The sequence below is a fragment of the Tupaia chinensis genome, unplaced genomic scaffold, assembly GCF_000334495.1.
Source record: "Tupaia chinensis unplaced genomic scaffold, TupChi_1.0 Scaffold000185_1, whole genome shotgun sequence".
NCBI classification, from domain to species: Eukaryota; Metazoa; Chordata; class Mammalia; order Scandentia; family Tupaiidae; genus Tupaia; species Tupaia belangeri.
This window is the reverse complement of record NW_006159660.1, coordinates 2999733-3021254: the sequence shown is the minus strand read 5'-3', so window position 1 is coordinate 3021254 and position 21522 is coordinate 2999733. Positions and strand designations below refer to the sequence as shown.

General features: G+C 38.0%; 1 protein-coding gene across 1 annotated transcript in view; it reads left to right on the top strand.

Annotated features, from left to right (window-relative positions):
* Positions 1–21522, top strand: part of PPP4R2 (protein phosphatase 4 regulatory subunit 2) — a gene marked incomplete at its 5' end in the record, with an annotated part of 71006 nt that overhangs the window by 35925 nt on the left and 13559 nt on the right. Inside the window, 1 exon segment of the mRNA XM_006146708.3 lies at positions 14694–14864. Within this exon segment, the coding sequence (XP_006146770.2) occupies positions 14694–14864 (171 nt within the window).

The following is a 21522-nucleotide window of genomic DNA, read 5'->3' as shown; positions in this document are numbered from 1 at the left end:
GAGCAGGTCCCATGTTGCCTGTGTGAAATGCCTGGAGGACTTGACTGACCCTCAAGGACTAAATATGGCTCTGTGATGGTCATCTGAGAGATCTAGAAGGCAGGCCCAAGTCAATCTCTTCTCACTTCTCAGCTGGAAATAAAGGCATTTATTGAAGGTTTTTAACCTTTCTTCCTAGAGAGCCACAGTGAGTGCTTCGAGTGGGCCTTCTTGCCTTCTTTCATCTTCCTTAATAAACAAAAGACTGCACCTAAGAAAAAAAAAGTCGTGGACAGATCTATATATAACACATAACTTAGTAAACTAAAAGTGACTCATGGAATCTAGTTCATATTTTAAGTCAATCATCTGCATTTTAGAACTTCAGCTCTTTTGAAATTACATATGTACAGTTGCCTCTTTGTATCTGTGGAATCCTCATGAGGGAATTCAGCCAATCATGGATTGAAAATATTTTGGAGGAAAAAATGTACAACTTAAAAATAATAAAAAGAAAACAGTGGAATGTGTAACAATTATTTACATAACATTTACATTGTATTATAAGTATTATAATAGGTATTATAAGTAATCTTTAGAGAATATTTAAATTATACAAGAGGGTATGCTTGAGTTATATGCAAATATTTTGTTGTTTCATATATGGGATGTGAGCATGATGGATTTTGGTATCTATGAGGGGTCATGGAGCATATCACCATGGATGCTGAAGAACAACTGTACTAGGTATTACTCCAATGGTAATTTTTACAGCCTTATTTTCCAGGAACCAATATAATTCTAAACAAAATGGATTGTGTATTGTGATTCTCAAGTAGGGGAAGTTTTCTCTGTGTGGAGAATTTTGGGTAGTTACCACTTGGAGTGGGTGTGGGGTGGTACCCACTGGCCTCAGGCAGGTAGAGTTCAGTGCTGTTGTAGATGTCCTACAACACACAGGATGGCTTTAACTACTTTGACTCAAAATGTCAATAGTTTGAGAAATTTATTATTTATGTTAAACTGCTTTTAGCCTTAGTTTAGTCCTCTACCTTTCTTACTCCTTTAATCTATACTTTTTTTTTTAAGTTCCACCTTAAAGTTCCAACTCTGTCCTTAAATCTTTCCTAGATGACTAGTAACTACAGTGATTTTTTTATATACTTATACTGAGATAGGCGTTAGACCCCATTTATAGGAGCTGACCCCCCCCCCCCCCCCCTCCCCCCCCCCCCCGTTTGACTCTTGACAGTCACCATGTTTCTCTTCTCCCAGTCACCATATTCTTTTGACCTTAGACTTGTAAATCTTGTTCTTCAATAACTCACAGCCCAAGGCTTCTAGATAAAGAATTTACTGACCTTTGTACTACTCCAAAATTAGAATAACTAGACCCATCCAGCATGTGCCTCTCCCCACCAGGAGGGGAATGCCTACACAATCCCCACCTAAAACAAGTCCAGACACAACCCTTCCTGACCCAAATAAAAACCCCTTGCCAGAGTTCTACCTTGGCAACTCATTTTTTGGGACTCCTCTTTTCTAGGGAACTCTGTTTTCTTCCTCCTTTTATAAACTCCCTGCTTTGGTTTACCTACTCTCCTGTGTCCACACCTCTAATTCTTCCTAAGCATGGGACAGAAACCCGTGTCTCACTGTGAGTGTAGGCCGGATCACCCCTGTATCCCCACCTTCACATGTCATATTTTGGTGCATTGGCTAGGAAATACCTATATTATGCTCTTTCAGGTTGGAATGGTAAGTAATGCAGACTTTCTTTTTTTTTTTTTTTCAAGACACTCTTGTCCCTAAAACTAACTTTATCAGACAAAATTACTGGGCATTGGGCAGTCATATAAATACCTTCAGAGTGATTGCCAGTTTATAAGACTCTGATGTAAGGCTGGCCGGAAAATAGTTCCTCGGGAACCAGCAGTTAGCGTAATGGCTATGTTGCTGGACTCCCACGTAGTCCACCGGGGTTTGCGTGCTGGACCTGGAGGCTTAAAACTCAAGCGGGGCGCGTGTGCGTTCGTGCCCAAGATCCTGAGAGGAGAATGGAGGAGAAGGGATTGCGCCGTGGCCATCCCCTCTGGGGGGTGATTTCTCGCTTTCTGTCTCTATGTCTCTCTCTGTCTGTCTGGCGAGCACACGTGCCCTATAGCGATAAACCTCTCAAAAAAAAAAAAAGTCCCTCTATATTATCAAAATGTTGAAAATACTGGCTGTTTTGTGACTTGGCTTCTGTTTCTGAAGCCTTAACCATTGCTGGAAAGATGAATGTTCCTGGAACAATCAGCTGTACCTGCCAGGGTTACTCTCTGGTGGATCCTAAAGTCCTTAAAAATTTAAAGCTGCCCCCCATAGCCCAGCTGGGTGACAGGACAAATTCCCTTCTTCCCTTTCCTTCAGACTTTTTATATTATCTGTTAACAAGAAACTAATACATATCCAAAAACTTGCCATGATACATTAAAAATGTAAGCTTCTCTTTGTCTACTCTGTGAGTCTATAAGGTCCTGAGACTAGGGACTACCAACTGTTTCTGCATCAGTACTGTCACTAAACCTTGGCAATTACTAGTCTGTGATGACTTGTTTTCTGTTTAATATTTGTGTATCTTATTTTCCAAACTACTTTGTAGGTCAAGGATTAATGTCTTATTTTTTTTTGAGGATTTTTCAACTACTGATTAGTCTTTTTTTTTTTTTTTTTTTTTTTTAAGTTATTGCTTTAGAGCGCTTTTACTTGCTGGAGATAAACAAAGCAATAGTGAGAGGGACCCCCCGACCCCCCACCCCCCCACGGCGGCGGGGCGGGGAGTTAGGCCATGCTATAATCTCTTCTTCACTTTCCTCTTGGGATTTTAGGGCAAGTATGCACACACTCCTGGAGTGATACCCCCTGCCCCAGGCCACTCATCTAGGAACCAAACCATGGTCAACCATGAGGGGATCTGTTAGGAGCTAAATTGATAGAGTGAAACAAAGGCCTGCCTAGGCTCTGGAAATTTGGAGGCTCAAGGAATAGACCTGTCCCTGCTGATGAAAAATTGGAATTGGTAGCAGCTGTATTGTGGATGAAGCGTAGCAGCAGTGATGAAAATGGGGAGATGCACACTCCTTAGTAGTAGGGAGAAAATTAGATCTACTTCACCCATTAGGCAAATACTAATTAATTAAACTCAGTGCATCTCAGTTGGCTGTCTTTAGCTTGAGCTGCTGTTGAAAAAGAGGATGAATCTTCGGTGCATCTGCTTATGAGAAACGAAAGGGTCTGTGTTGGTGCATGGATAGGTTTAAAGAGATTTTTCAGTAAGGGCTCAAAGGCGAACTGAGTTAAGCATGTCTTCTTAGCTAGAACACTTTCTTGAACTTCGGTTTTGTTCTGTTCATTGGTAGGGAGAGGTTGGTCAGTGGGTAGTAACTTGAATCTCTAGGCTTGTTAGAATCCTTATTATGAATATATAAGTCACCTAGAAAGAAACCCAAGTTTATACTGAGCTTCAGTTACAGCATGGGCATACCCCAGCGGGGTGCTTTCTCCCTCTCTTTCTCTCTCTCTGTTTCTCTCAGCAAGTGCAAGCATCATATAGCCTAGTAAAAAAAGAATTAACTGGCTCAAATGTCAGTAGTGCTGAAGTTGAAAAACCTTGTGATATGAAGGATTACAAAGAACTTTCATCACATGAAAGAAATGTCTTGTGGCCAATAAACATAGATGCAGTGGAAGAAGTAAAATACGTTTTTGTTTGTTTGTTTTTGAGGGATTTTTGCTGTAGAGTGCAAGCACTCCCCAGAAAGAGAGACAGAAAGCGAGAAATCACTCCCCCACGGGGGATGGCCATGCCACAGTCCCTTCTCCATTCTCCTTTCAGGATCTTGAGCACGCATGCACACCTGCCTGGCGTGAGTTTAAACCAGAACTTGAACCACAGTCGACTACATCAGAGTCCAGCGACATAGCCATTACACCAACTGCAGGTCCCTAAAATAAGTATTTCTGTCCATTATATATAGCAGTGTAAAGTAAGTGAGACATTGCATTGTTTTTTAGAGATTTTTACTATGGGGCACGTGCGCTCACCAGACAGAGAGATAGAAAGCAAGAAATCACCCCCCGGGGGGATGGCCATGCCGCAATCCCTTCTCCACCGTTCTCCTCTCCGATCTTGGGCACGCACGCACACACGCCCGGTGTGAGCTTTAAGCCACCAGATCCAGGACGCGAACCGCTGTTGACTACATGGGAGGCCAGCGACATAGCCATTATGCTAACTGCTGGTCCCCTGCATTGGTTTTTTTTTTTTTTTTTTTTTTGATGGTCTAATCAAAGATCTTGATACATACACTTTATACTTTTGATTCAGTAATTCCACTTAGAAAAATCTATCCTAAGGTGATAAAGAGATACCTATTAGGATATTAACCACAGAGTTATTTTCAATTGTAATGAGCTGTAAGTGATCTAAATCTTTTTATAATTATGGTTGTTAAATAAATCATGGAACAAATCTGTAATGCAATTACTAATCCTGCTTTCAAAGACTACTTCAAAAATACCCACAATGAATTAGATGAGGGTAAAAGGGATATTAAACTAGGGTGTCAAATTCTGTTAAATGAATAAATGGAATAGAATGGAGATTGGTAATAAATTTACTGAAATGTTCTTTTAGAGTGATTACTGAATAGACAAATTATTGATCATTTAAATTTTTCTAGCTTTTAAAAAGTATTTAATCTTATTTATTCATTTATTTTAATTTGACCAGATAGAGTCAGAGAGGAAAAGTGAGAAAGCAAGCCACCGAGTCTAGGACTCCCAACTGTGGTTGGCCATGTGTCCAGGGCCTTAACCACCATGCATCTGCTGACACCTAGGTTTTGTTTGTTTGTTTGTTTTGTTCCTTTTTTTGTTTTTTAGAGAGAGAGAGAGAGATTTTTACTCTAGGGCACATGCACTCACCAAAGAGACACAAACAGAAAGTGAGAAATCACCCCCAGGCTGATAGCCGGGCCGCAAGCCCTTCTCCATCCTCCTTTCTGGATTTTGGGCAGACACTCACTTGTATTCAGCATGAGTTTCAAGCCACTGGGTCCAAGACTTTAACTGCAGTCAACTACATGAGAGTCCAGCATAAAACCAATCCGCCATCCGCTGGTCTCTCTATTTCGTGTTTTTAAAGTTTACTTTGTAAAGGCTATTATTGATAAAATAGAAAAGAAAAATCAGACAGTATCTCTTTTATTTTTAAGCTCCAGCAAAATCTTGTAGTAGTATTAATATTTCTCAGATTATTTGCTGACTCTGGTCTGTCTTTCCATGTGTGTCTGCTTCTGGGCTCTTTGTTTTATTCTGCTGATATATTTTAATGTTTAGTTAGTAAAATAATAATATGACATGGTATGATAATGCAAGAGGACCCTTCTCTTGTTTGGGCCACTTATAGAGGTTTTCTGAGGGAATAATTTGTCTAAAAATTCTTGATGTCGTTTAATGGGGTCAGTTGGTGGCATAGTACTTGAGAGGGCTGATTCCCACATGTCTGTGGTTGGGTCCTGGTGCCTTGAGAAACACTGGGTTTGTGTGTGTGTGTGTGTGTGTGTGTGCGCGCGCGCGCGTGCATGTGCAGCCATCCCCCTTCCCCCCATGAGGGTGCTTTCTCATCCCACACACACTAGCAAGTGCACACATCCTCTGGTAAATTAAAAAAGAAAAAATGTCATTTTGTTTTAAAAATGTATGTGTCCTTAGTTTTGCAAGTATTTTACGCTCATTTAATTAGATTCAGAATAAACATACTTTTTTTTTTGTTTGCCTCAATCATAATAAAGGTAGCTCATTAATATAGTAAGTCTTGTCATTTAAGTATCTGCCTTTTTTCCCTCCTGTAGAGTGTGTGAGAGAGAAAAAAAAGAAGAGAGGAGGGAGGAAAGCCAGTCACTTTTCCATCTTCCTTTCAGGTTTTTGGGAACACGCGCGCACGCTCATCCAGCATGTTTTTTTTTTTTAAGCTACCGGGTCTAGGACTCAAATTGTGTGATTGGCCACATGGAACCCAGCTGCCTTATCTTCTATGATTTCTTCTGGCCCTCAAATATCTGCCTTTTAAAAATTAAACCTGTCCCTTGAGGCCAGCAGATGGTGTAGCAGTTCTGTCACTGTACTCCCACGTGGACCCGTGTCTTGAAACTCATGCTGGCCGTGTGTGCACGCGTGCCTAACATCCCTGGAGAAGAATGAAGAAGGGCTTATGGCTTGGCAGGGGCAATTTATCACTTTCCCTCTCACGGTGTCTGTGTCTGTCTCTGTCACTGAGGAGCACACATGCCCTAAAGCAGAAACCTCTTAAAAACAAAAACCTGTCACCTTTCTTCTTCTTTTTTTTTTTTTTTTAAGAATTATTTATTTAATTGTATTTATTCATTCATTTATTTCAATTTGACCAGAAAGAGAGAGACACCTTTCTTGAGTGCTTGCAGTTCTTGGAGATTTCTTTTTACTCATTCATTCTTTTCATATTTCCATTTGATGTTTACAAATGTCGCAGTATTTACTATCTCCTGGAGTAGCTCCTAAGTTGTAAAGCTCCCCATGGCTCTCTTGTGTTAGCTTCTCTACAGTTTTGTGTGCAGTGTAATTAATTAGGCTGAATAGAAAGTGATACTGGGTCCACAGAAAAGTCATGATGCAGTTTTGCGTGCATCATGACTTTGTAAGTGACCCAGAAGAATTTGTAATTGTAGGAGGTAGAAAGTTAGGGTGGTGGCTACTGACCATTGATAGTTAAGATATTAACTGAAAAAAAAAAGATGGAGTTTCTATCCTTGAGCCTCTGAAAAATACCTTTAACCTTTAGAGAATTGTGAGAGGAGCATGTTTTAATATGGAATTGTGCGTTTCTTTGGAGAGGGAAAAAAAGATCAATTCCTAGTTTGGCGGGATATTGTATTTATTAGTGATATGAACTGTTTTCCTTTTCTAGAGAATTTGTAGAAAGGGAAAAGTTAAGGAGAAGATTAGAAAAGGAACTGAAGGGAGGCAAGACTACTGAAAAAAGTTATTGGGCTACCTAAAACAAAATCAGTCGATAATAAATTTCAGTGAATTCTTGAGTTAAATTTCGAACAAGTAGGTTTAAATTTGGAGCATATTGTTTGGGGGGCGGGGGATAACTGGGATCCTCTCTGCAGAACAGGAATTCTGCGTGGGAGAGGCTGTAGATTAGAAATAAACACAAAGTTCATGGGCCCAACTTCTCCGATGGAGAAGGCTGCAACCATTAAAGGACAGAAAATGGGGTAAGAGGAAATAGAATGCAAAGCCAGTTGGTTTTGGATGTAAATCATCTGAAGTTGCAAAAAGACTGGATGGCTGGCTCCATGTAATTCCTCTGATCTTTTTGGGGCAAAATCTGATAAATATATGTGGCTTCTCACCCTATACCTACCTGGTGTCAGGTGTCAAGGCAGATAACCAAAAGCCAAGGACAACAACAGGCAACTTTTCCTATGCAAATACTTCTGTAGCCATGCAAATGAAGTGCTATTCTGCATGTCGCTAAAGGTCACCCTGTTTGCTCATATTGGCTGCTTTCCATAGAGGGGTATCCATAAATTTTATGTGGAGAAATTGTTTCTAAAGTTGAAAAGGTGTGTGTTCATGAGCATCTGTTTAATTTCATTTTCATATCGAAAACTAAGTGGTGTTTCTTTTCTAAATTTTTTATTTAGTAAATAACTTCCTGAGAAAATTATTTTTGTTGCTAAACTTACAGCCGATTTATTCATAGCCTGTTTTTGTGTCTGAATTATATCGTTTTTTTGGGTAAGCATTTTCTGATTTTGTTTTCATCAGATAGTTGTGTCCTAGCAAAAAGCAACATCTTTCACATTTGGTAGAGGCTTTTGTCTCCTCCCTATCTGCATATGGAGTAGTATCTCTTGAATTTCATTTCTTGAATTTAATGTAGAATAATTGCTTGATGCATTTGAAACTTGAAATGTAATGTCTACATAATACATGGCAGTTTCTGGGGCTTAATTTTTTTCTTTTGGTTTTTGCCATAGTGAGGGTGCGCTCACAGGGGAGAAAGAGACAGAGGTGTGAAATGAGAAGCCACCTTCCAGAGGGGATGGCCATACTGCACACCCTTTTCCACTCTCCTCTTGGGATTCTGGGCATGTGTGCACATGTGCACATGTACCTGTTTTGATCCTCAACTCACCAGATCTGGGACTTAAACTGTGGTCAGCCATGTGGGAGTCCAGCACCTGAATGCTACTTGCAGTCCTGTGGGGCTTATTGTCCCATGAGTTAATGTCAGTTTTTGAAGCTCTCCATAATTTCCCATACCTGGGGTCTCTCAGTTCTTGTTTGGCTATTCCTACTCATGTACTTTGGGTTTTTTGGATGTCATGTCAAGTAGTTAATGGAGTATAAAAAAGAACCTTGTGAATATGGGATTTTGAATTCATAAAATATTATGAGTTAGTGGATGATACATATCATATACATGTGCATTTATATTGTATATTTTTTATGTATCTATATAGGATATATTTTTATCTATTTGTAGATAGATAACTTTTTTTTTCTCCAAGTCCACAGGTCTGAGACTCAGACCACAGACCACCTTAACTACCACACCACCTACTAGCCCTAGTGGATGATTTTTTTTTCTATTTTAATTTATTTTTCGCATTTTATTGATTCACAAACGATAAGAATTAATCGAAATACTTTCTTTATTAAAAAAGCTTTTTTTTTAAGAATTATTTTTATTTATTTACTTATTTAAATTTGACCAGAGAGAGAAAGCAAGCTGCTGGTCTGGGACTTGTACCTGTCTGTCATGTAGGAATCCATCACCCTTAACCTCCAGGCCACAGCCCTCTAAATACTTTCTATAACAAGTACAGTTGATACATAGAAATCTGTGAACATGTTTCTGGCTTTAAGCCATAAAACTCAGTGAGTAGAATAAGTATACTATAAAGTAGCACCCAGCTGTGACTATAGCTTACTGTGGTCATTAAATAGAGATTTTTTTTTTAATTTCTAGAAGAGTTTTTTTTAGCTTTAATAAATCAAAACAGTGTTAAGAAAAATTCACTTAAGACTTAAAGCTGGGAAAAGGGGTAGGATTTTGTTCAAACAAGTAGGTAGGTACTGAAATCTCAAAAAAAAAAAAAAACAGACAAGGCTAAAATCTAGTAATGAGTGTGCACTGTACTTTTTCTTCTGAAGCATTTTCTCTCTCCATTCTCCCTTTTACCAAACTAACTTGAGAAAAAAATTAATAAAAGTGAATTTAATTTCAATTTGGTCTGTTATTAGCACAAAGCCCCCATGAGAATACTAATTGATTTAACCATTATTTCCGATTTCTAACACAAGGCAACATATTACTGAACTTATGCAGATAATCCATTCTGTCACAAAATAATACTCCAAAATATTTTCCAATTCCAGAGGTCAGCAAGGGAGAATAGTTAAAAAATTTTTTAATGAAAAAATTAAACATATTGCTGAATGTATCAAAAGCTCAAAAGAAGAAGAAAACCTTAAGTCTGGAAAAACAAAGCATAGAAGAAAATCAGTAATGTTTTAGTCAAAAGTCATAAAAGTTCTCTTTCACCAGTTCATTCTCATGTAAATAATCTCTCTTCTGTTGAATCTGCAGTGTTACTCATGTCTTTCCATTTAAATTCTGGAAGTTAAGGTTCAACTTTATTATTGATCTTTCCAGACTTGTCTCTGTCATTAAGTTGCCTCCCCTCCCCCCCATTTCTGTGGATCTGTCTTTAGTTTTCCTGGTATCAGATTCCTTCAGAACTTCTCAGAGAGCGCTGGTCTGGTATTGGTTAATTGTTTCAGGTTTTGTTTATCTGAGAATTTTTTTTTTTCCCCCACATGAAGGATAATGTTGCCAAGTATAGTATTCTTGGCTGAAATTGTTTTTCATGTAACACTTTAAATATACTTTCCCATTCTTTAGTTGCTCACATTGTTTCCTATGAGAGATCTGTCCTTAGCCTTAAAAGGATATCTTTTGAGAGTAACTTGATGTTTCACTCTTGCCAAATTTAGTATCTTCTCTCTGTCTTTGGTTTTGGTCAATCTGGCTATGATGTGCCTGGGGGAAGATCTTCTTGATTAATTCTATGTGGGGTCCTTTGTATTTCTTGGGTTGGGATATTTGAGTGCCTCTCTAGGTTTGGAAAGTTTTCTTCCAGGATTTCATGGAAGAGATTATCAATGCCCTTAGTTTCTTCACCTTCTGGGATACTGATGATCAGGATGTTGGCACTTTTAATGGTATCTAGTATTACTTGTATATTATTTTCACTTTTATTGAGTTATTTTCTCAGTTTTTTGGGTGAATTTTTCTAGGTCAAAGGTTTTGTCTTCTGCATCTGAGATTTTATTCTTTGCATTTTCTAATCTGCTTGTAATACTTACCAGGGAGGTTTAGATTTCCTATATTACAGTCTTCATCTCTAACAGTATTTATGGTATGTATTTCCTCTTTTAGAGCATGCAAGAACTTCCTCACCTCCTGGAACTCCTCTCTTTTCTCTTGCATCTTATGGTGTTCATTGTCTCTCTTTTCTTGCATCTCTCAGTTTTGTCACTATGAGTGTTTTGAATTCATTATCCAATATTTGTATCATCTGTGGATGATGAGTTATACTTTTCCCTTGGGGAAGGCATATTTTCTTAGTTTCTCATATTTTTTGTGCCTCTGCTCTGGTTTCTTATCATCCGATGGATTATATGTTCCTTCCTGATTTCTTGGAGTTAAATCTGAGCATTTAGAGGTGTACAGGAGGGATTATCTGCAATCTCTCTGTAGTTCTGTTTCCCTGATTCCCACCAAGCAGCTGCACTTCTATTGTTGGAACTGGATATATTACAGAGGCCTTCTGGAACGGCATCTGGGCTGAGCTGCAGGATTTCAACTGAGAGCTCAAGAGGACTGTGGGTAGGGCTGAGCCCCCTCTCTGCAGCTCTGTCCTTCTCCCTGCTGCTCACTATGCAGTTTCTCTTGTATGAATTTTAGTCATTTGGTCACATATTCACTTTTGACTAATTTGTTGGAGGTTTCTGTGATTGTAAGCTCATATACTTGCATTTATTGTGAGGTAATTCTGTGCCAATTTCTCTCCTCTACTGTGTTTTGCAACGTGGTATCCACAGAAAGAGGTTTGAGGTGAGATTTTTTTGAAGAAGAGTTTCTCCCTTTGTGCAGCTGGTTCAGTGAGAATTGAGGATTTCTCTGATGCTCCTAGACCTTTCTAGACAGTCGATATGTAGAGCTGTCTAGATATTGGAGTTTGGAGGATGAAATTGGAATGGTAAATAGTCAGTTGCCCTAGTACTGTGAAAGGGACAGCTCACAACTCAGATGTAGATGACTTCTCCCTAGTGGATGATTATTAAAACTACCTTAAAAGGGACCAGCAGGTAGTATGGTGGTTAAGGTGCTGGTCCTACATGACTGTGATTCAAGTCCCGGACCTTGCTTTCTCACTCTCACTTTCCCTGTCTGTAGTCAAATTGAAAATTAGCAATAAATAAAATTAAAGAAATGTAAGGGGGAAACAATCCCCAAAAAAGAATTCATTTAAAAAATTTTGTTTATTCTTCCTTTATTTTTTAATTTGCTATTGGGTTTATGCGCTCACCAGAGAGAGAGAGAGAGAGAGAGAGAGAGAGAGAGAAAGGGATAGTGAGAAAGCAAGCTGCCAGTAGGGATAACCTAACCACAGTCAACCATGTGGGAGTCCAGCACTCCAAACCACCACCCCATCTGCTGGCCCCAAAAAGAATTCTTTATTTACGAAACTGAAAGGATAAGTATAACCTTTCCTGGTATATTTAAATGTTTGTTAAATGTGTGTGGGGAGTCTCATGAAATTTAAAGATAAGTTTTAGGAACCATCGACAGTTACACATTAATCACAAATGAGACATATTGGGGCCAGCAGGTAGCATGGTGGTTGGGGTGCTAGACACTCTCACATGGCTGAACAGGGTTTGAGTCCCAGATCTGGTGACTTAATTTCTCACTTTCCCCCTCTCTCTGGTCAAGTAAAAATATATGAATGAATAAATAAAATTAAATAAATCTTTTAAAAAAAAGAAAATAAATAAGACATATCAGAAACTATAATGTGTTGCTGCTGCTTTTACATTTAATTCCCCTTAAGATAGTCAACAGGGGACCAGCAGTTAGCTAGTAATGGCTATGTCGCTGGACTCCCATGTAGTCGACCCCGTTCGAGTCCCGGGCCCAGTGACTTAAACTCACACTGGGCGCATGTGTGTGCGTGCCCAAGATCCCAAGAGGCAAATGGAGAAGAGATTGCAGCGTGGCCATCCCCCACCCTCCGGAGTGATTTCTCATTTTCTGTCTCTCTGTCTCTCTCTGTCTTTCTGGAGAGCACACACGCCCTGTAGCAAAAACCTCTCCAGGAAAAAAAAATAGTCAACAGAAAGGAGAAAATAAGTAATCATGCGCATAGCCTCTAAACATCCTCATCAATTTGAGATGAAATTTACATATCATATGATTTACTTATTTAATAGAATGGAATTCTTGGATCTCATGTCAACTCTGCATTAACTTTATTCTTTACCTGTTTCCAACAATTTACTATTGTGTCAAAATATTACTAGCTCTTCCATCTTTTTTTTAAAAAGAGATTTTTCCTATAGGGAACTATGCTTGTCGGAGAGATAGAAAATGAGAAGTTAACACCCGTGAGGAGATAGCCACACTGCAGTCCCTCTCTTCTTGGGATTTTGTGCACACACTTGGTGCCCAGCATGAGTTTCAGGCTGCCAGGTCCAGGACTTGAACTGTGGTTGGCCATGTGCAAGTCCAGAGAGAACCTTAACCACTACACTACCTGCCGACACTTTGTCCATCTTTTTTATTACATCCATTCTAGTGGGTGTTAAATTGATATGTCTGTCTATTTGTGTTTTCCTAGTGTATAATAATGCTGATCTTTTTTCACTTACACATATTGTCTTTGGGAAATTTGTATCTTTTGTCCATTTTTCAAAATTTTTTTATTGAGGTAAAATACACATAAACTTTACCATTTTAACCATCCTAGTTCACTGGGAATTAGTATATTCATAATGTTGTAGTACCATCCAGCTCCAGAACTTTTTCATCTCTCCACACTGAAACTCTGCATACAGTTAACAGTAACTCTGATATTACCTCTCCTCAGCCTCTGACAATTACCGTTTTACCTTTTCTCTTTGAAATTGAGTATATACTTGATACCTCATGTAAGTAAGTGGAACTATATAGTATTTCTTCCTTTGTGTCGTTTATTTTTTATTTTTTGAGAGGTTTTTGCTATAGGGTGCGTGCGCTCGCCAGACAGACAGAGACAGAGAGACAGAAAGCTAGAAATCACCTCCCAGGGGGGATGGCCACACTGCAATCCCTTCTCCTCCATTCTCCCTCGTGGGATCTTGGGCACGCGCGCCCAGCGTGAGTTTAAGCCACTGGGTCCGGGACTTGAACCACGTTTGGCTACATGGGTGTCCAGCCACATAGCCATTACGCTAACTGTTGGTCCTCTTTGTGTCGTTTATTTACTGAAATAAATAAAATAAATCTCATAATGTCTTTATTTATGTTTAAATAGTCAGCCTGTGTTAAGAATCCCATCTGCTGCCACCAATGACTCTGTCTGGTTGGTGAGGTGGTTGGTATTTTTGACTTGTATCTCCAGGAATTTAGGCTATTGAGACAGATGTCATCACAAAATTTTATATTAGTTCAAAAATGTAAGGGGAGGGAACCAGCAGTTAGCGTAATGGCTATGTCGCTGGACTCCCACGTAGTCGACCGCGGTTCGCGTCCCGGACCCGGTGCCTTAAAACTCATGCCGGGCACGTGTGTGTGCGGGCCCAAGATCTCAAGAGGAGAATGGAGGAGAAGGGATTGTGGCGTGACCATCCCCCCTCGGGGGTGATTTCTCGCTTTCTGTCTCTATGTCTCTCTCTCTGTCTGGCGAGCGCACGCCCCTGTAGCGAAAACCTCTCCCCCCCCCAAAAAAAAAGTAAGGGAAGAGGGATAAAAAGATCTTTATGTTACTGTAATAAATGGTTATGGGAAGTACATAATGAAACTGTATCTTTACTATAAACATTGGTTAGATAGAGCAAATTAAATGACAAAAGAACTTGAAGATACTAGTTAGAGCAAAAGAAAAGGGATTAAAGTTTGTTAAATAACAGATAAGACAAGAAACTCTTGTACATGTAAGCATTGTAGCTTGGATGTGGTAGTGATATGGACTTGTTTTCACATGTCTTAAATAGGGCAGTACCACCTCCCTTGTTAGGTTTATAATGAAGAATAAAGTAAAATCAAAATAGTCTTTTTAAAAATGCTAATAATGGGACCTAGCACACCTAGGCTTTTAGCCAGAGAGTGTTCATTTGAAAAATTTTAATCAGAAATTGGGATTTTGTTTGGGTCAGGGGAGTTGGGGAGTTGAATGCAATCATTTTGAAGCTTGTGAGTCAGATTGCTCAGGATTGATGCATGCTCCTAAATATTCTCACTACATATTCACATCTAAGTTTTGTTACCATTAGTGTCATGGTGTAATCTATATTTTGCTTTGCTTTCAAGAATTATAAAACTATGTTTTTCTTAAATCTTTTGCTTGTAGGATTCAGTGGTCTCAATTTAAAGGCTATTTTATTTTCAAACTGGAGAAAGTGATGGATGATTTCAGAACTTCGGCTCCTGAACCAAGAGGTCCTCCCAATCCTAATGTCGAATATATTCCCTTTGATGAAATGAAGGAAAGAATACTGAAAATTGTCACTGGATTTAATGGGTATGCACTTAATATTATTATTTTAAGACTTAAGAACAATTTGGATTTTAAGCTTTGATGAGTCAAGTCCGGTGGTTTGTAATTAATTATTAGAATTTTTGTGTCTGTGTCTCTAGTAACATAATAGTTGTTGATTTTACCTTTCAAGCATTTTGAATATTTATAGCTTATTTAAAAAAACTTAAACCACAATTATGGGTATCAGCATTACTCAGACTTTATTAAATTGGTATGACAATGGGAAGGAACATAGATTGATCAGGAAATGTTTTAATGATTTATCTTTTTTGTTTTATTTTTGCTATTATTAATCTATACTTTGCATAGAACCCATATATAATTAGAGAAGTCATTTATTTTAAAATGAAATATACCAATTTATGGATGTATTTTATTTAGGTTTATATTAGAATTTTCTTCTGAAGTGCTCTCCATCCCCACAAGTAAAACATGTTTAGCCTTTTATGAAACATTAAAATACCAATAAAGATACTCTGCAGATCTTTTAAAAAATGTTACTTTGTCTCATTATTTTAGATTCTTTATTTTTAGGACTGTGTATTTTTAGAACTTCTTTTTTGTAGGTAATTGTTTTTGTGAAGTTTAAGTGGAAGTTGAAGTGTTCACTATTTAGCTTGGCATTAACATTTTGGGTTTTTTTTTTTGGGGGGGGGTTGCTATAGGGCCTATGTGCTCGCCAGAAAGAGACAGACAGAAAATGAGAAACCATCTCCCAAGGGGGATGGCCAAGCTGCAATCCTTTCTCCTCCATTCTCCTCTTGGGATCTTGGGCATGTATGCAGACGTGCCCTGTGTGAGTTTAAGTCACCCAGTCCAGGACTTGAATGGCAGTCTACTACATAGGAGTCCAGTGATGTAACCATTATGCCATCCGCTGGTCCCACATTTTGGAGTATTGAATGACAAGACCAAATATAATCCATTGGGGGTATGCTGATCATACATTCATAGGGGTAGATTTTATTTGAAGAGGTCATTTGAATTTTTAGGTAGCAAAAGTGGTCTTGGTTGTTTTCTTTAGGTATTTAATCAAAGGTGGTTTGAAACAAAAATGAGAAAATGTCAGAAAAGTCATTATGGGGGGCCAGCAGGTGGTGTGGTGGTTAAGGGCTCTGGACTCCCACATGGCTGACCGCAGTTCAAGTCCCGGACCTGGTAGCTTGCTTTCTCACTTTTTCTTTCCGTCCCTCCCCTCCCTCACCAATCAAATTAAAATAAATTATAAATAAAGTTAAAATAACTCTTAAAGTCTTTATGTGCTTTTTCTATGGAAAAATGTGGTATGCCTTTTCAGACAACCCAATATTAACCCTTTGTTATATGTTATAGTCCTCTATTTTTTTAAGTGTGGGAATGTTGCTTAAAATTCCAGATCCTTATGTTTTTGCTTCATATCTGCTACTAAAATGGTTTTTGAAAGAGAAATTATAGCTTTGTCTTTGAAGTCTATCAGTTGTGGTTACTCCTGGGAGTCTGGGATGGAAACTGGGCTTATTTTCACTGTGTGTATCCTGTTGTACTGTGGAAGTTATTTAACCATATGCGGGTATTTCCTCATCCTTATTAACTTTTTTTTAAGCATATACTGAGAAGAAGCCACATGCTATATACAAGATCTGATTACTACTTTTGGATAATATTTATGAACAGTACACATATAGCACTTACACATTTTAGTGACACATTGTTTATTTTAGTAAATTAATGGAAACTAAGTTAAGTGGTGAAACAGTTTAAATTATCTTACTGCTTTGTCAATATTAAGCTAGTTTAATTGATTGTGAATTAATAATAGTGAATGCCATCTTCAGTTCTTTCAAATTAAGTTGAATTAGTTATAAATGGGTAGGTTATTAAATAAATGAACTTTTATAATTTTTAAATCTGCAAAACAAGTAATTTACCTACTTCAGAAAATGATTTGAACAGTCATTAATAATGCCTAAGCATACTTTAAAATTACAATTGCTTTTTAAATGTTTCTTATCTTTGAATATAAGTTTTCTGTTTATTTGTTTGGTAGATTGGCTTTAAGAGTGTGTGTACTTGACAGAGGATGAAACTGAGGAATCACCCTCTAGGGGGATGGCCATGCTGCAGTACTTTCTCCTCCATTTTCCTTTCAGCATTTTGGGTATGCGCACACCTGTGCTCAGCATGTTTTTCAAACCACAGGGTCTAGGACTAGAACGGCATAGTTGGACCTTGTGGGATCCAGCTCCCTTACGCTCCTTATCACCAGCTGACCCAAACCCCGTATATTTTAATTTTTTTTTTAATTTGATTTTTCAGAATGGTGGTTTATAACTAATTTTCCTTAACAGGCAGAATCTTTTATTTATTTATTTTCTTATTTTTTTTTAAGAGGTTTTAGCTGTAGGTGATATGTGCTCACCAATGAGAGGAAGAGAGGTAGAATACAGTGAGAGGGAAAGCAGTCACCCCTTCAGGGGTGATGGCCACACTGCAGTGCCATCTCCATTCTTCTCCTGGGACCTTGGGCATGGGCACACATGACTTGAATTCCTGTCAGCCATGTGGGACTCCAGTGACGTAACCACTGCTATCTGCTGGTTCCCAAGCAAAATCTTAATAAGTGATAGATTCTAAAATTTTTTATTTTAAAATTTATTCCTTTTGTTTGTATTATAATATATCACTATGCTGGAACTTTTATAGTCGTTTCAATTTTTATTTTTAAGTTCTGACTTGTATCGGTTGTCTTTTAAAACAATATTTACTAAGAAGTAGCATTTCATTATTTTTCCAACAAGTTTAAGGGTTCATCTTTTCTAGTACACCCCTTTTCCCGTTTGTAATAGGTCATTTTTTACAGTATACAGTGTTGAATGTTCAGATCCCCAAATTTCATAAAATACATAAAGGAGAATTGTTATATATGCTAATTGTGTTTTCCTTGTAGAACTTTGACGTCTTCTCTGCATGAATATATTTAAAACTTTAGTTTTTGTGCATTCATGACCCCATTGGCGGGTATATATTTTTTGTCTTTTATGAGCATACTTGTATTGAGCATCCTTGTAAACATCTTTTGTTAAAGAATATATTGAATATATGTGTAGAATGTTGGCTTTTTTTTTTTAACTCGGAAAAAGTAATTGCCAGATGAGAGTGTATGCACACTTAAAAGGTTTTGAGATTATCCATACTGCAAGATTAATCTCGCAAAATGTGTTCTGTAATCCTTAAATATTTTGTGTGTGGATTTATGTTTCCTTGTAAGTGATGAGGGATATCTTTTAGATGCCTACAATTCTTTTATTATTCCTCTTTCATAACCTTTTCTTTAATGTTACCTTTTGCTGATTTTCTTATTGGTAAGTTTGTTTTATCATATCATTTTTGCTTTGGTTTATAATGACTCTTTGTTAAATGTTTCAATAGAATTTTGTCATGAAAAAGATCATCTGTTTTCTAAAATTACTTTAGTATATTCAGAATATAAACTTGTCCTCTTTCAAGGAGAAGTTGTCTATTTACTTATTTGCTTGATTTCCTGTACTATAGTCTTATGGAGAATAGGGATAACTGCCCTTGTCCAAAAAGGCCTAGAAGAGTAAGTGCCTGAACATAGTAGGTACTCTAATAAATGGATGGGTAGATAAATTAATTAGTTAATTGAAGAAATAAAAACACATTATCACTATTTTGTTTAATGGGCATGAAGGAATTACGTAGTTGAATGCTTAAGTTCTTTTATTTTTTTTAAGTCATTTTCTTGTCCTTTTAAAATTACTTTTGAACTTTAAAATTTTATAGGAGAAGATGGATTATAGCTACTGTCCAGAACTGAAGTTACAGTTTCTTAGGTGAGAAACACCAAAAATTAAAGTTAACAAAAACTAAAAATTTTAATGGAATGGTCAATGAAAATATTTTATTGCCATTTATACCCTTTGGAATTATAATTAAAGAGTATGTGGACTTACTCAAACCAGGGCCTTTTATGGAAATCCTTTTATATTAGTCACCATGAATATAGTATAGAAGCTGGTAGTTGCTGATGGTTTTTTCCTGTAATGGTACACTGAGAGGAGTTTTGAGGAATAGAATGTCAGTTACATTCTTAGTGGTTTCAAAAGATACCATTTTGGGGGCCAACAGGGGATATGATGATTAAGGCAATAGGTACCTGTACATGGTAACCACAATCTCCAGAAGGGAATGGAGGAGAGGAATTAAGATGATTTATAACTTAGCCTCTCTTTGTCTGTCTCTTTCTCCAGCAAGTACATGCACTGTATGGCAGAAATCTTTAAAAGATAAACAAACAAAACCCTTTTATGTATTTATTTACCATAAGATGCCTGTGCACTCCCTGGGGAGACAAAGAGAAAGAAAGCAAGAAATCACCCCCTAGGGGAGATGGCCACACTGTAATTCCTTCTCCATTCTCCTCTCAGGATTTTGAGCATGTGTGCACATGCACCTGGTGTGAGTTTCAAGCCACCAGGTCTAGTATTTGAACTGTGGTTGACTGTGGGAGTCCAGTGACATAACCATTATGCCATCTGTTTGTCCTGATACCTTTTATTTAGAGAGATTTTTTTGCTATAGGGTGGATATGCTTGCCAGAGAGACACAGAGACAGAGAGTGAGAAATCACCTCCCCGCCTTTTGAGGGGGTGGCCATGCCACAATCCCTGTTCCTCCATTCTTTTAGGATTTTGGGCACGCACGCACTCACACACACCTGGCGTAATATTCAAGCTTTGGGGTCTGGTACTCAACCATGCTCAGCTCTTTGAGAGTCCAGCACCTTAACCACTAGGTCACCTGTTGACCTCAAAGATACTGTTTTTGCCCTAAATTGTTCCAAGTGGAAAAATAATGAATGTAAAATAATCACATAAGTCTTATTACTCCCTTCCCTAACAATGTTACTAGATACAAGACCTTTTAACAGTAGGCACTAGGTCTCATTGGGAATAGTAGACTATCGTGGCATTGGTATGTATTTTTTTTGAAGGAATCTGGGAAAAGTACATACTTAATGCACAGCAGTCACAAACTGTCACAGCTGAGTGCTGCTCACCATTTTTTAACATGATAATCTTTCAAATTTCTTCTCTAATGTACAGGATTAACCAGGTTTGCTTATTCCTGAAAGTATGCACGATTATTTTACATGTATGCACACAAACATGAATTTCTTAAAAGATTCTAAACTTGAAAGGGTGCCACCTTTTTTTTCTTTTAAGGTCATATGTGATATTTTTATATTCTTAATTTGGATTATAGACATAAAACCTACCTCTTTGATTGTGTATCATTTGGTCTACAGTTAGCTGTAGATTATATAGGCTCTGAATGAATCGGTCTTTAGCCTTTTGGTACTTTGTTTTCTGACTTCCCCTGGCTCATTTTATTATTTCCTGTTTTTTTCTGCTGCTCATTTGAGGCTGGAGAAAATAGATTTTGCTTTCTCGTTAATTATTTTTGTCAGTATTTGGTGAGCATTATTTTGGAGAGGTTTTTGCTGTAGGGCGCATGCGCTTGCCAGACAGAGAGACAGAAAGTGAGAAATCACACACACACCCCCCCCGGGGTGGGGGGATGGCCATACCGCAATCCCTTCTCCATTCTCCTCTCGGGATCTTGGGCACACACGCACATGCGCCCGGCATGAGTTTAAGCCACTGGGTCTGGGACTTGAACCATGGTAGACTACATGGAAGTCCAGCGGCATAGCCATTACACCAACTGCTGGTTCCTTGCTGAGCATATTTAGTGTCTTAGCTAAAATGTGCCTCCTTATTTTTTTTCCCACTTCTTTTTCTTCTATTAGCATAATTAGTTGAGAATCGGCATTGTTGTAGTAGCCATCCTCTTCTTTTATCCCACCTTGCTCACCCAGTGGTAATACTTTTTTTGCGGTGATGTGTTTAAAATATTTCTTAAAAGTAGGAACTTAAGTAAAATAGCAATTCATACTCCTGTAGGCACTCTTTTTTTATTTTTTAAGAATTATTTTAGGGGCCGGCAGGTGGCATGGTTGTTAAGGGTGCTGGACTCCCACATGGCTGACTGCGGTTTGAGTCCAGGACCTGGCAGCTTATTTTCTCACTTTTTTTTCTCTCTCTCTCTGTCCCTCTCTGGTCAAAATAAAAAATGAATAAAGCTATATAAAATAATTCTTTTTTTAAAAAAGGAATTATTTTACTGTTATTTTTAAAAGAATAATTTTATTCATCATTATTATTTTAAAAATTTGACCAGAGACAGACAGAAAGAGGGAAAGTGAGAAATCAAGCCACCAGGTCCAGGACTGGAACCATGGTCAGTCACGTTGGGAGTCCAGCACTGTAACCACCATGCCACCTGCCAGCCTGCACTCCCCTCCCTGCACTCTTAAGATATGATTGACTTTATTAAAACCTTTTTTTTTTTTAAATAATTATTTATTTTATTTTTTATTTATTCATTCATTTATTTATTAATTTGACTAGAGAGAGATAGAGGGTGAGAGTGAGAGAGAGAGGAAGTGAGAAAGCAAGCCACCAGATTTAGGACTTGAACCCTGGTAGGCCATGTGGGAGTGTCCAGCACCTTAACCACCACGCCACCTGCTGGTCCCCATTATTAAAACCTTTGACAATCGCTATAGATTGAGATG